At 33.5% G+C, this 15,503-nt stretch overlaps 3 protein-coding genes across 4 annotated transcripts; all 3 read right to left on the reverse strand.

Moving 5' to 3' along the window:
• Nucleotides 1-274: 274 nt before the first annotated feature.
• Nucleotides 275-1,575, reverse strand: LOC124929308 (peroxisomal 2,4-dienoyl-CoA reductase [(3E)-enoyl-CoA-producing]-like). The gene is made up of 2 exons (XM_047469638.1): nt 1,301-1,575; nt 275-1,105 (listed from the first exon to the last, which is right to left on the reverse strand). Exons 1-2 carry the CDS (start codon nt 1,484-1,486, stop codon nt 395-397), a joined length of 897 nt encoding a protein of 298 aa, XP_047325594.1. The 5' UTR covers nt 1,487-1,575; the 3' UTR covers nt 275-394.
• A 1,972-nt stretch (nt 1,576-3,547) lies between these two features.
• LOC124929307 (nuclear transcription factor Y subunit C-4-like) lies at nt 3,548-6,573 on the reverse strand. Of its 2 annotated transcripts, none has more exons than XM_047469635.1 (2): nt 6,501-6,573; nt 3,548-4,964 (listed from the first exon to the last, which is right to left on the reverse strand). In XM_047469635.1, the coding sequence occupies exon 2, from the start codon at nt 4,905-4,907 to the stop codon at nt 3,738-3,740; it is 1,170 nt and encodes a 389-aa protein (XP_047325591.1). In that variant the 5' UTR covers nt 4,908-4,964; nt 6,501-6,573; the 3' UTR covers nt 3,548-3,737. The 2 variants fall into 2 exon arrangements, with proteins under 2 accessions (XP_047325591.1, XP_047325593.1); XM_047469637.1 differs by having other exon boundaries at nt 3,548-4,954; nt 6,501-6,565.
• Nucleotides 6,574-7,659: 1,086 nt separating this feature from the next.
• Nucleotides 7,660-14,227, reverse strand: LOC124930959. Its single transcript, XM_047471338.1, has 9 exons — nt 13,963-14,227; nt 10,573-13,460; nt 10,391-10,462; nt 9,630-9,782; nt 9,161-9,324; nt 8,796-8,943; nt 8,586-8,708; nt 8,184-8,271; nt 7,660-8,083 (listed from the first exon to the last, which is right to left on the reverse strand). The coding sequence occupies exons 2-9, from the start codon at nt 13,255-13,257 to the stop codon at nt 7,893-7,895; spliced, it is 3,624 nt and encodes a 1,207-aa protein (XP_047327294.1). The 5' UTR covers nt 13,258-13,460; nt 13,963-14,227; the 3' UTR covers nt 7,660-7,892.
• Between the last annotated feature and the right edge of the window lie 1,276 nt (nt 14,228-15,503).

Consider the following 15,503-nt stretch of genomic DNA (forward strand, 5'->3'; position numbering starts at 1 on the left):
ATTTAGGTTTGGGGAATCATTAATCTAACATAAAAGCATCCAGGTTTCACATATTTTGAGGGTCAACTTCAGCCATTCCTTTTATGAACCAAATTCTTGATTTGAAAATTGTATAGTACAATTTTATGTGTGAAACAAATCTTTGTAGTTGTTAACCAAATTTCTTCAATTTATAAATTGATTTTGCCTGAATTTTTATTCTCAACTAACTTGAAGAATGAAGAATCCATATACACACCTATTTAGATAATTTTCCACTTTCTATTCTTTTAGATAGATGATAAAAATCCAATTACCTTTATTCAGCATTTTTCAGAAATAGTAACAACATCTGTTCTAGTTTCATTACACATCTGAAATAAATAGAAACCCTTTGAAATTACAGAACTAAAAATCAGAGTTTGCTCTTCGGTGGTAGTCCGGAAGGCTCTTGTCTCGATCTCTTCTCCACGACACGCGATAACTGCTTCACTGCATCTTTTGGAAGATAACGAGGTTTGCTAAACCAATGTCCACCATCAACCACATGAGTTGTTCCATTCACATATTTCCCTGCATCTGAAACAAGATAAACTGCAGCCATGGCAATGTCCCATTTCTCCCCAATTTTGTTAGCCTCAATATCATCTTTGCCTCCATTGATCTCCTTTGGTGCAAGTTTACTCAGCCCTGCTGTATCACTTATCGGGCCAGGCGCGATTCCATTCACTCTTATATCATAATCAGTTCCCCATTCAAGGGCCAAGTTTCTAGTCATGGCATCAATTGCAGCTTTGGCTGCAGAGACATGGATTTGATACCAAGAAGCTGTGTAGTGCAAAGTAGCACTTATGTTCAATATTATTCCACCCCTATCAGATGAACTCTTTCCTTCTCCACCTTTCTTAAGGTAACCTAATGATTCGTGACACATAGTGAATGTGCCCACTGAATCTATATCCATAACTGTTTTGAACCCTTTTGGAGATAGATCATCAGATGGCACCAGGAAATTTCCTGCGGCGGAATTCACGAGGATGTCTAGTCTGCCGAATCGTTGAACTGTTGATTCAACGATTCTCTTTGCATCTTCTTGATTGCGAACGTCCCCTGTAAACCCAACTGCCTGAGATTGAAAAAAAGAATGGATCTTTACAATCGATCGAGAAATTCTAGCAGGGTAAATATGTTGGAAAGCGATCTATAATCAAATTGAATAAGAAATTCCAATGAATACAGGATAAACAGAAGATGGATCTCAAGGTGAAAGACGAATCAAACGAAACCGCAAAAGAAAAAAGGAAAAGGAAGGAATACCCACCGGAATTCCAAGAGAGTGAAGAACGGAGACGGCGGAGTCGACGACGTGTTGACGGCGACCCATAATGGCGATGGAAGCTCCATGCAATCCGAATTGTTTGGAGATCTCAAACCCAATTCCAGAACCACCTCCGGTCAACAGAGCAACCTTCCCTTTCAGTATGTCTGGTTTGTAAGGCGATTCCATTTCCCCGTTTCCTTCTCAAATCGCAATCGCAGTTTGATTCCCTCGCCGTCGCCGATACCCAAAAAACTAAAGCTTTGATTTTTCCACCACAATGAGAAAGCATCTCTTTTATAGCACTCATCAGTCTGAACTCTCAACTCTCATTCGTCAATGATATTAAGGCCTTGTTTGATCTACAGATTATTTGAATTAATTTTACATAAAATTATTTAAAATCTATGATTTGAAATAAAAGTATAATTATATTACAGTATTAAATATATATTACAAATATATTTAAATAAATTAATCTCAAATAAGTGTTTGTTTGCTTCACGTGATGTGCGTTCTTTCCATACTTCAAGTGTTGCCGGCTCAAAAATATCAATGAGTCAAATAATTATATTTTAATTGAATATGTAACTTAAATGTTGAGTAATTAATATTTTTATTTAATAATTTATTTATATTTGATTTACTGCTAATTCTACCAAGAGCTTGTTCTATGTAATTTTCTTTTAAAAAATAAAAAACTATTTTTTGGAGTATGATTTTTAACTTTGTCAAAAAGTTACAAAATATTTGGAATATATTCTAAAAACTGATTAATTTTTTTTATCTACTTTTCATTAAAAAAAATATATTTTAATTCAATGATTCTTTAATACATATCTAAAATTTTTAATTTAATTTACTTTTCATCTTTTTTTTTTTTACTTTTTATTTTGATAATTTTTAAAGTGATTGACATCCAATACTATTTTTAAAAAAGGCATGATTTATTAGATTTGAATTATTTGGTTTTTTGAATTAAAACATGAAAATATTATTAGTATTTAATATTTTATAAAAATATTATATTAATATTTTAAATAATTTGATTAATTAATGAAATAAATGATAATAATATAATGAACTTTATTGTTTGTTTTCCTTATATTCTAACTTTTCTTGATCATTCTTTTTTACTAAAATCTTATCTTCTATTCATTGAAATTTAAATTATGTGATTAATACCCAAGGCTATTTAGAAATGATCTCATTGGGCATGTTTGAGTTGGATAATGTCAATTAAAAACAGTAACGGTGATAACCGATGTTTCCCATTTTCACCGAAGATCAGCCTGATAAAAAACAGTAACGGTGATAACCGATGTTTCCCATTTTCACCGAAGATCAGCCTGATAACTTTTTATAACGTTCGATCATCACACCGAATACATAAAATTACAATAATATAATTATATAAATAAATATATTTGTATTATAACTAAAAAAAAAAGCATAACCTAAGCTAATCAAATTTTAATTTAGTTTATTAACCGATTGAAATCATCATTAATATAGAAAAATATAATGATTTCTCTATATAGTCTAGTTATAAATCAAGCTAACTTTTAACTAAAAATATTTACACAAATATTTGGGAATATTTATCTCTCTATTTCTACAACTTTTCATCTCCATGGGCTTCTTTGAAAAAGGTAAAACAAAATATTTTTCTTAGCTATTTAAAATAATTATATTTAAAAAAATTATTTATATAATTTAAAAAATAATTTGAATCAAATGTCATCCTTAGATTACACTAGGACTGTCTATAAGCAATAGTTGAGCCAAATTTGATGGTGGTCAATTATATATTGTAAAAAAATATATATTAATATATAATAATATTTTAATTAATGAATTTTAATAATATAAATATATATTAAAAAGAATAAAGACTGAAATGATATCTGATTATGGTTATATATTTTTTTTAAACTGAACTCAACTCAACAAGTTATTGGTTTTAAAATAAAAGACATAACAATTTCTGTTAGTTTTGAAACAAGAGACATCAGAATTTATTCATAATGCCATGGAAATAACATTTCATCTTTCCAATTTATAATTTTAAGTAGAGATTAGAGCATACAATCCATTAAAAGAGTTGGCAATCGATTGTTCTTATCTTTTTCTAATCTTGGCAATTAATTATCTTGAGATTTCTTCAATGAAATTCCATCTTTGAAGAGTTAAATCCTCAAGCAACAAACATTTCAATAAACCGAAAAGCATAAACATGTGACAAAGTGATCTTCAAAGTTGAATCAGATAATGACTCAGTTGTACAGTAAAAAATTTGTTTTCCTTGTACTAAAAGTAGAGAGAGCTTTAGTTTCATCAACACAAGTGAAAAACAAACTGACTGACTTATAGAGCTTTAACCAACCAATACAGAGACTACTACTACTAACCTTATTATTCAGTACTACTTACTTGTTCATCAACTATCACTTTGTTCATGCAGCTCTTGTTGCTGATCATGCGGCCAAGGCATAAAAGGCTCGGGAGGAGGAAGAACAGGATTATTATTATTAATAATTGGCTGTTGATGACCACCCATCATATACATTGCTGATTGGTCAACGGGTTGACCCATCGTCATACCCGAGGAGGACCCCATCTGATGATAATAGTAAGGATTGATAGGATGAGGAAAATGATGATTCTCCATTGGAATAACACCACTACTACTACTAGCACCACCACCAAGCCCTTCTTCCTCTTTCAACTCTTCCGTGGGAATAACATCCAACAAGAAATCAAATATTTCCGTCTTCAAAATCGAAGCGCCAATGTCGCTCTTTTGAAGGGTCCTCCTCTTGTTCTCTTCCGTGTGTAACCAGGACCGCATAGTAAGCTCGAAGATGAACAACTCGCACGCCTTTGCGAATACTACAGGTGCCTCGGCTGATATCATTCTGACATCCTCATCAGCTTTCATGATTTTCTTAATACGAGCCAGAGGGAGGCTGTGGTTCTTGAAATCGGTTGTCTGCTTAATATCCTGCATTTGTTTTTCCCAGAAGACTTGAAGCTCTTCCTGATGTTGTAGTTGTTGCTGTGATTGGAAAATTTCTTGTTCTTGTTGGTAGGCGAGATGGTGTTGGGTTGAAGCTGAAGTGAATGGTGGCGGCAGAGCTTGAACTTGAGGCTGAGATGGGATTACTGAACTGGTTAGAGTACTAGAATGAGAAGGATTGGTGTAAGAAGGATAAGCCATTTGACCTGTGTTTGCCACCACTGGGTGCTGTTGCGGAGGACCGGTGTAAGGAAGGGAACTATAAGTCATTTGACCTGTGTTACCCATCACTGGGTGTTGTTGCGGAGGGGAACTATAAGTCATTTGACCTGTGTTACCCACCACTGGGTGCTGTTGTGGAGGACCGGTGTAAGAAGGAGAACTATAAGCCATATGACCTGTGTTACCCACCACTGGGTGCTGTTGCGGAGGACCGGTGTAAGGAGGGGAATTATAAGCAATTTGACCTGTGTTACCCACCACTGGGTGCTGTTGAGGAGGACCAGTGTTAGGAGGGGAACTATAAATCATTTGACCAGTGCTATCCACCACTGGGTGCTGTTGCGGCGGATTCTGGCCCGGTTGAGTCATACCTAGATGATGTATTCAGAACTTCTGGTCTCTCTTAAACAACTTTTCTGTAAAATACTAAGATGGAAGGAATGTTGAATAAGAGTTGCATAAAACGAAAAAAGAGAAAGCCACGGTGCAATGGAATCATTGACAAAATCTACAAAAATGACTTTCAATTTCATTTTGGCGATTTTGAGCAGAATATTAGTTTCTAAATAGGCTCATAATAATGTTCCAAGGGAAAATCCAAGAAATCAACATCATATTATTGCGAGTTGACAATTCATGTAGTTGGAATCTTCAGTATGGCTTTTGTGGCAACCAATTACATTAGCAAAGAGAGAACAATATGGAGAAAATAAAAGGAAGAAGCTGATAGAGTTCAAACCATAGGGTTTAAACATTCCAAAGGAAGAGGGGTGAGAAGACAAGAGAAATCAAGATTACAAGTATAAAACCATTTATAATTTCATTCATTGAATATTATTTTATTAAACGAGTCGAACCCTAACTAGAAAGGTAACTACTATCCTACTAATTTGGAAAGGTAACAACTGCGATAATTAATTGGAAAGATAAATACCATCTTAATAACTAATTAAAATATAATAACCCTAATATTCACCGGCTACATGCCTTCCCGTGATTGCTCTTCGGAAACCTAGTCTCCCGTCAATACCGGACGCTTGAACTGGTAACGGTCACCATGTACACACATTAGGGTCAACTTTTCAATGGGAAATTGAGATCCGTAATTTGAGATGAAGTTTTAACTATAATTCTATCTTATGCAGAGCCAGAGCCAGATTGATGTACATGATTAACCATAATCAATTCAATTTGATCAGATATTCTCTGGTAGGGTAAACTAGATTTACAATTGTATTTAATTTACCCGGAAAATATGTATCCATTTTACTTGTTTTAACGCTCATTTAGTGCGCACTTGTCTCATAGGACATAAGATAGAACAAAATTGTTACCATTCAATGGTTTTAAACAAAAACAGTTTTAGACAAGATTGTTAAAATGCATCTTTTTGTACTAAAAGAACTGATTAAAAACAAGCTTCTGACACAAAATATATATTAAAAACAGCTTCTGCCAACAGGCTGATTAGATTTAGGGTTTTCTCATGTGCTAAAGGATTCAAGTCAAAGACATTGAAGAATAGGCCAACAATTAAATTGGGAAATATGAAGTTTCCAAGTAGTCCATATAAACAGAAATGACTATCTGCATGCATAATGGATATTAGATAACATTATAGCACAGTTGATTCAACATTAGAACTGATGGATGAATGGTCCTAGGACGGTTGATCCCGAGATGAAATGTATCAAATATTATTCAATTTCAGAATCTTAATTCAAAGACTAAGTAAAACCCATGAGTGCAACTATCAAAAAGCTACTACTCTCTTATTTGACCAAAAACCCCCCAAGCAGTTCCATTTTGAGCGTTCATATGTTTAAAAGAAGACAGAATTCGTATAGGTTACAGCAAATCAATACGAGGGAAGTGGTTCAAGAATCGATCTGTTCTAAAAAAAATACAAAAAATCACACAGAGAATGCGAAAAGAAGCGTGTAATGAAGTTGTTGGGGTTACCTGTTATCAAAAAATTGATAGCGAAAGCCCGATTTCTTCGATCTCACAAACCCTAAAAGAAAGAGTACTGATGAGATTATTATTATTATTATTATTATAAACTATAAAAGAGATACCGGTAAAGGAGGGAGGGACCAACTTGTACAATAAAGCACATTTATACCCCTTAACTTTCACTTGTCGTTTGTTCTTCACCCTGTTTGGAGTAACTATTGAAAGTTCATGCACAATAATTTTAAATCTTTTAAGTATAAGATCAATAAATAATAACTAGTCTAAGTTTATGGACAAAACTCTAACATTGATTCTACCTTTATTTATTTTATTTAATTTACAAACTTACATATTATATTTTTTGGTAAGAAAAAATACATCAAAAAGTAAAAATTATTATTAATTATGTTTTTCAAATAAATTTAAAAAATTACTATAAACTAGATTAATATAACCTAACATTAACATTGTATGATTAAACTTATATATTATATTTTCTTTAATGATCTTATTATAAAATACTATTTTTTTTTATCAGGATTCTTTCAATTCGAGGTTGATTATTTAAGTTCGGTTATTTAATGATAAGTATCTTAATATATAGAAGAAACAAATAATATTCCTTTGACCGGACTTATTTCGATATTACTTACCAACCTTCGGGGTTAATTTCCATTGAATAAAAATATTTTCGACACAATTTCATTAATTTATTCACGTTTCTTTTACTTCAACTATCATGGTTTAGAACACAAATGAATTAGTATATCGTTTAGAATTTAATTTTGTAAATTGTATATTAACATCTAAATTATCCATTATTTATTTTAATTTTATAAATTTTATTTATTAAATTAAATTAGAATTAACTTCTTATCAGAAAAAACAAAAAAGTGTATATGACATTTGAAATAAGCTAATTAATTGATAAAGAAAATTGAACTCTTATCATATTAAAAACAAAATCTCAATCTATTTAAAATGATTTAAATATACAAGGAAATACTTGTATGCAGAACATAATTGAATCAAATAAAAGAAAAAATATATTGTTATCTATTTATTATTCAATTTCTGGATTAAATCTATAAAATGTGACTAAAGAAATTTATTTTGTATAAAGAAATAACCACCAGAAAATTGCAGAAAGAATGGAATGCATTAGATAATAATTATATGATTGAAAATTTGATAAGTTTCCCAGATGGTATTTCTAGTGCCTACCAGAATAGAAAATTTTAGTAACTATAATATCTCCAGTACAATCCCAGGGGACACGTATACTTTTATAGAAGAGGCGGTTACTTTGGCATTGTCATTACAGGTTCAATTAAATGAATAAACAACATATTGCAACACCCTGTATATTGGATAAACAAAACAAAATGAATTTCCTCATTAACTCGATGCCTTGTGAACCTGTCCTTTGGAATGGCAGGCAGCAGACAACACACGCAAACGTCCAGTAACTTCCGTGAATGAGGGTCTAGCTTCTGGGCTTGGGGCCCAGCACTGCTCCATCAGCCGTCCCCATTCAGAGTCGCAGTAGCCTGGAATAGTTGGCCTCAATGTGTTGTTTACTATGCCTCCTGCAATAATATTTATATTACATTGCTAAAGACTTTTCTTCATTTTTTTCCAAAAATGCCAATAGAGAACCATCTAAGGAGAAGAGAAGAGAACTTTTACCAATTATTGCACCATAATGCATATTGGCATAAGGCTCCTCCCCAGTTAGAATTTCCCATAAGACAATACCAAATGAGAAGACGTCAACCTGCTTGCACATCAACCAAACCATCTCAAAACTGTTTTAAGAAGGGTAAAGAGTTGAGAAAACTGTTTCAGTCGTCGTTATTTTTTTATCATCTCATCTCATTTCTTCTAGTATTTACCAGAAAACAGCAGTTCAATTCTACAATCGGCACGAATAATTGATCTAGAATTTATTTGAAAAAGACTCGTAGTATGCAATGAATCGAAAAAGACTAGTTCCATTGGGGATATTATTCCACTAATCAAGTCATGTTCTAATGATGATTCTAATTATGGAAGGCTGATCCTTTTAATTAATATAGCAGTGATAATTACCTTTTCAGAAACCTTATTACTGCTACCATTCAATAGCTCTGGAGCCATCCATGGAAGGGTTCCTCTAACTCCACCAGAAACCAAAGTATTTCTTTTAATCTTTGACAGGCCAAAATCACCTACCTAAGGAATACATCAACTACAGAATGAACAACTATGGCAATAATATGAACTAAATGGCCAAAATGTCAGAATGGATTCTAAGGCAACCTTGCAAATGGGACGTGAAGGATCTTTCAAATTGACAAGCAAGTTTTCACACTTCAGATCAAAGTGCACAATGTTTTTTGAATGCAAATACTCCATACCAAATGCTGCATCCATGGCAATTATGAGCTTTCTACGCCGATCAAGATGCCTGAAGAATTAATGTCATCAAAATTACAAGGAAGAACAAATATACTCCAAAGCTTTGCCAAATGTCTGTGATATCTCAGTTATTCTGAAACATAAAATTTAAATTTTAGAAGCGAAGCCTGTTTTGTTTTCTACCATTTTTTCTCCCTTTGGGATTTATTTATAAAATGAGGCAAATTGTTTTCCCAAAAAAAAAAAAACTTATGCTTAGATATTACCTGTCCTTACGAAGCAAGACATGCCTCAAAGAACCATCAACCATATATTCTGTCACGGTAGCAAGTGTTCCCCCTGGTCCATCTTGCACTACACCATAAAATGCCATGACATTGGGATGGTGAAGCTTTGACAGAATATCAGCCTCCCTCCAGAACTCTACAGTCTAAGGATTTTGTAAACATAATTAGATTTCAAGATTCAACTAACATACGTTTTTACACGCAGATACTACAATCAATCATCCATAAGAAACAAAAAAAATGATTATTTATTAAAACCAACCCAACTAGCTTTAGCAAAATTAACATTGCAAAAAAATTGTAAACAAAAGCATAAAATATGTTGAATAAACAAGCCACACAAAAAAAATCACATCATTCAACAAATCTATCTCTACAAATAATGTGCATCTGATATGTCATGTGATTTGATTAGAATTGATAGTGAAGACTGAAGGGGATATATTACCAGTCGCTCTTGCTCTGACGATCGAGCAGTAAAGCAACTCTTCTTTATTCTCTTAATGGCAACATCTGTTCCTCTCCATTTCCCATGATATACAGTACCAAATGTACCAGAGCCAAGTTCTCTTAGTTCTTCAAGATCTTCATTCTTTATTATCTAAAAAATGTAAGAAAGAAATAGGTATGAGTTAATATTTAACCTACAAGTATTGACATGCTTAAAAACATACATAGAACCTCCAGTAATATGCAAAGAGAACCATTCATAATAAGGATGAGGTAGGTCTGGTAGTTGAAGTTTCTTTCAGAAATGCTTACTGGAACTCGAGTTCAAACATTAATATACCAGTTGGTTTTAACTGGTCAAACAAATTTTTCCAGCAAATGGAAAGTGATCATGAAGCCATGCATTTTAATGGACTAAGGAATCAATAATAGTCCTGGACTGACTGGGCACATAGACAAAGCTGGATCTGATTTATTAAGTACAGTTAGTCAAATATTATCAGGACAACATCACTTGGTCAAAATCCAAGTTTAAGGGTTCTTCAAATCCAATCAATAACTAATGAAGTGAGCACACTATTGTACTTTAAGCTTTAGACATCTGAACAACGAACAAGGAAATAGCAGAGTGTAAAAAAATAAGTAACTACTTCAAAAAATTGGAAAAGAGAGCCTGCATCTGCTAAGCTGGAACCTTTTTAATGATAACGCTTAAATGCGTACAACATAACAGTTGGAGTGCATCAATGTCTAGTATACCTGCAAGGTACTGATATCAATATCTCCCAAAGAAGGATCCAAGGGAGATAGGCCAAAACTCGTGATCCCATCCTGGATAATACAAGTGATAATTAGTTATGACTATAACAAATAGACGTACTTATGATAACTCATCAACATGGACTAGATTTGACACAAAAATAGCAAGAACATCCATTTACCAGGGAAGGATTATAATCTGAAATCAAACCAGCATTCTCTGAGATCAATGTAGCATCTACTTCTTTGTGATCTCCTCCACCATAATTGATTTTGGCATCCACATGGCTTATTGTAGAAACATCTGCCGTAAATTGTGAAAAATCATAACTAAGGGGAGCTTCTTCTTCAACTTTTGACAGTCCCGGTGGATAAGCATATTGATCTTGGTCAATAAGAGAAACGTCCCTCCGGGTAAATTCCTCTCCAGCTATTTTCTTAAAAAATGACCAACGTTTAGGATCCTGATTTTCTATATTCAAGCTCAAACCGGCTCCATCATTCTGCAATTGATTGATACCAGGGGAGTTGTCTGAAAGAAGTGCCTTAGAGAATATATCTGAAAGGAAATCCCGTGGGAATCTATCATTGATATCAATAAGGATATCTCCACCTTCTGGTTTGGAAACCTCAACAATGGGATCCTCTTGATAGGCATCCTTAGTTGTGTTTTCCATCCAAGAAGATGTCTGAGCAGCTCCTTCAGTATTATCAGCAATTGCATTGTTCTCAGTCTTGTCAGGAAGACCATGCAAGGCATCTTCATGGTGCTTTATATCGATCACTTGGTTTACAGAAGAGAATCCCCCATCGCCAATTTCAGTTTTTCCATTAACCAAGAGGTCCTTTTCCATCTCTTTATCTACTGTGGTTTCATTTTGTGGTTTATGTATTATATCCTCGTCTATAGGACCTTTAATATCTGCATCTGAAAACACTTGTTTTAATGGATGAAGCTGCGACATTCCATCAGTAAAAGCATGCGGATCTACCAAAGTTGGATTTTGAGGCAAGATAAGCTGCTCGGTGTGAAGGACCATATTTTCATTCTGTAACTTTTGAAGTGTATCAGAAATAAAATCTTTTGTTGTTGCACCAGAATGTGGATGGCCAGAGAGCAATTGAGAACCAAGTGAATCATCCGACTTTGATAGCCTGCTTAGTAACTCTGCTTGCTCACGGGGGGCTCTTTCAGAGAAAAATGTCCTTTGAGAAGGTACAGTGGGGGGGGCAAGGTAACTCAAATCTAGTGGGTCAGACTCAGAGTTGGCACATTCAGAAGTAGCCTGACATGAATTGTCATGAGATTTAAGGACCTGGGGTTCATTAACATTGACAGATGTTGAAGATACAGGAACATGGTGTATTTCATCGTTCTTTGATGACAATAAAAATTTACCTTCTAGTTCTGAGAAATGAGGCAATGGTTCTTTACCAGGAAAAGGATCTGTGAATTTTCCAACAAAAGCCTCTGCCTGCCCAACATAGTTATTTATGGAAGGTTGTGTAAAATCATTCCCAAACTCCTGCTGGATTGAACCATCACTCTTCACTCTGGACATAATTAATTCTCCTGGATGAACTGAGATTCCATGAGGGGGGAGAGGAACAGGGCCCATACTGAAAGGAATGTAATTATCATGAAGTTCATGAGCATAGTGACCAGGATACGGCTTTGCTTCTACATGATGCAAAATGTGACTATTATGAAACTGTGAAGGCTCGTAAGGTACAGAGGCAGTTGCTACAATTGGTTGAGGTGGTTGAATTGTTGACAATGAGACTATGCCTGTGCTTAAAGCTTGATTTCCAAATACCAAGTCATTTCTAGCTCTATTTGTTTCCCTCTCAACACTTGGGTTGATGTCTAACATGCTTAAGTTATTGCCTGAAGTGCTGGCCATTCCGTGCAAATTCGAGCTCTTCCTTGATCCTGTATCCAAGCAATTGACGGCAACAACATATTGAATCTCAGAATCAGCATCACTACTTCCCAAACTAAAATGAGCATCTTCTAGATCAGTTACAGACAGTAAAAACATTCTTAGTTTCTTTGACCCTTCTCCATAGCCTAAGATGTGACATTCCTCAATCATATTCTGAAGATCCTCATCACAGGAGACAGATACCAATGCATCAAGATCCTCCCCAGGAAGCTGATATTTAATTGCATGGGTTTGGTTATAAATAACTATAATTTTCTGCCAAAGCTCCTGCCAGCTTATGTCCTTGTTAATAGAGAGAATACGGGTTTCACCTCCTACATACCTAAGTTTACAGTCACTTGGACGAGGAAGGATTCGACCACCAAAACTGCACAGAACCTTAATCCTTGTTGATGAACTATCAGATGTTCCCGATGAAGGATACACGTGAAAGGTCAAACTATTGCTATTGTAGTCTGATGATGTGCGCAGTGAAGGTTGGGCAGATCCATGTGCACTTCTGTCTTCAGCTAAAGATGAATTCTTTCGCTCAAACTCCTTTTGTCCTCTTTCTACAATACTGAGCATTGAAACATCTGATCCACTTTCAGACCCAGTATGACTGATACCAAGGATGCCTTTAAGTTCCATGTAGCTCGTGGTATGGATGGGAACACTGGGATCAGCAGGTGTATTTGGAACAAACGGTTTCCTAGGATTCACCCGGTCCATCATAAACTCAAGTGCAAATTCCTCACCTGTCTGGATTGAATAATTTAGTACTGGTTTAACATCAGTGAAATTCAGCTCCGGAGGTTTCTTATTAGAATCTGTAGAATTTGAATGGCTTATCATGAAACCCCTTGATGAAGCATCGTTGTTCTCTTGCCCAGGCTTGGCTAATTCATACTGAAGCAGGCCATGAGCATTAGGCTGCTCCATGATGTAGCTATCAGATTTACTTCCCGTTCTATGTCACTTCAATTCAGGAAATTTTCACAGAGAGAGACTAACATATCCACTCATTTTCTGTAGTGCAAAGTAGAAACCTTTCTAGTAGTTGAATATGCTGACAATATTTGTTGTCTAACTGAAGAGTTCCACATTCATCAGTATACCGACTGAGTATTTTATTTTCCTTCAATCTGGCACATAAAAGATAAAGTACATAATAAGAACAGAGGAGAAAAAGTCCAAAAACAAAATAAGCTTCTATTCAATTGAGAAAGAACATTAGCACACAACACACCTAAGGTTCTAGAAAGGAAAATGTGCATGAGTGAGCTTCTATTCTGGAAAGGAATCAAGATATTTAACAATCCCTTGGATTATATAAACTTATAGGCCGAATAAGGTTCTTACAAGAGAACCGAATGATATATTGATATTTTATGTAACAAATGCAATGGGTTCTTGTTAAATCATTAATATATCTTGATGACACTTCAATTATTCGATAAAGAAAATCAGGAATTTTGATAGCATATAAAACTAGCAAGCATATATTAGAGAAATCTGTCTACAGAGTAATTAAAGAAATAAAAAACCCAAAACTCGGTTGAAGCCGGCAGATCTTGAACCCTAGTGAGGAAATCAGAACGCTAATCAAATCGATCATATAGAGAAGTTACGGTGTGGGTTTTGTACCTGAGGAAGTGGGCATATGGTTTAGGTTGAGAAGAAGGGCAACACAAGTCTCCTTAGTAAGTCCGCCATTGTCTTGCAGCTGAGTAACCAGTGAAGTTAATTGGTTCTATCTACCTCTCTCGAGTCTCGCTTGATGGGTCTTTAACATATAATTTCTGCACGCTTCATACTTTGGCAATGAAGACCCAGAAATAAAAACGAAGACTTCAACCCTCTCTCGCTCTTCTCCACTCGTGACTCACTCACATAATCATCTCCTTCCTTCGCCCCTTCCTTCGCTTTACAATTTATTTTGCTTGGAGAAGAGACAGATTTTAAAATTAATCAATAGAATTTTAATATTATAAAATATTCATTATTAAATTATTATATTGCTAACTATCTATTTTTTTTAAGTTTTTTCTTGCTAACTCTCTATTTATTTTACCGGAAAAACTTTTGAATAACACAGGTCAACCCAAATGTCGGTATTTTAATTGTTTACAAGAAGAGAAATATTATGCGAAAAAAATAAAAATAAAATACTCTACCAAAAGGCTATATATTATTTCTCTTTAAATAAATAAATTTAAAAAACATCTTACATTACATAATATGGAGCAAAAATAAAAACTTTAATTCCATCAATAATTCAAGATAAAGACTGGTACAGTATGTTAAAGTCAATCAAATAAAATGTGAGATCTCCTATTTTGTTTAATTTTAACTAAATTGTATATATTAACGATCTTATTTGTTAAAAAAAATATCTAAAAATTAATTTTTTTATCTAAAAATGTTTTATTTAATTACTCAATCAATTCTTAAAAGTTATAATAATAGTGATAAAATGATTTTTTTAATTATCTAAATAATAATGGACATAAATGTACCAACTAGTGTCCAAAATAAATAATTAAGAAAAGAAATGATAAAAGGGACCTCTACCATTATTTAAAAAATATTCTAATGATGAAAGCTACTTTAACAATGAAAGGCAAAAAAACATGAATCTCATGTTTTTCTTCAATCCTTTATTTCTCTAGTTCAAGTATCATTTTGAACGTCTCTTTTGTCATCATTAATAAAACACCTAAATGTTTTTTTTTATTTACAAAATATTTAAAGCAATCTCGTTAAAATAATTGTAATTAAGGATGACAATGGAACTAATCATGCCGATAATTAAACTTATCATTTTTTCTAACTTATCATTTTTTCCTATTCTAATTCGAATTGATTCAGAAGAATAATGTATCGAATTTAGAAAAACTTATATCTTTAACACTAATTTATAATATTAATAGTATAATAAATTAAATATTTATTTTTATTCTTAATATCTTTATTTTAATATGCATAATAATAAAAAAATGACCTAATAAGATGGCTTATGAGTGTAAAAATAATTTTGTTTAAAAAATCAAATTAAAATTATGGCTCATTAAAAACACTTTCAATTTAAGTGAAGGTGAGATCAAATTAAAAATTCATAATAAAATAAACAAATAAATCACATAATGGACAATTTCTAACTCTTTGAGTTGTCAAACTATACTAGA

The sequence above is a fragment of the Impatiens glandulifera genome, chromosome 3 (genome assembly GCF_907164915.1).
Source record: "Impatiens glandulifera chromosome 3, dImpGla2.1, whole genome shotgun sequence".
NCBI classification, from domain to species: domain Eukaryota; kingdom Viridiplantae; phylum Streptophyta; class Magnoliopsida; order Ericales; family Balsaminaceae; genus Impatiens; species Impatiens glandulifera.

Coding starts and splice junctions, on each gene's coding strand:
- LOC124929307 (XM_047469635.1), bottom strand. CDS start 4,907: ATGACTCAACCGGGCCAGAATCCGCCGCAACAGCACCCAGTGGTGGAT.
- LOC124930959 (XM_047471338.1), bottom strand. CDS start 13,257: ATGGAGCAGCCTAATGCTCATGGCCTGCTTCAGTATGAATTAGCCAAG. Junction 9,325..9,629: donor CGTCAGAGCAAGAGCGACTG/GTAATATATCCC, acceptor CAAAATCCTTAG/ACTGTAGAGTTCTGGAGGGA. Junction 8,084..8,183: donor GCATTATGGTGCAATAATTG/GTAAAAGTTCTC, acceptor ATATTATTGCAG/GAGGCATAGTAAACAACACA.
- LOC124929308 (XM_047469638.1), bottom strand. CDS start 1,486: ATGGAATCGCCTTACAAACCAGACATACTGAAAGGGAAGGTTGCTCTG. Junction 1,106..1,300: donor TTCACTCTCTTGGAATTCCG/GTGGGTATTCCT, acceptor TTTCAATCTCAG/GCAGTTGGGTTTACAGGGGA.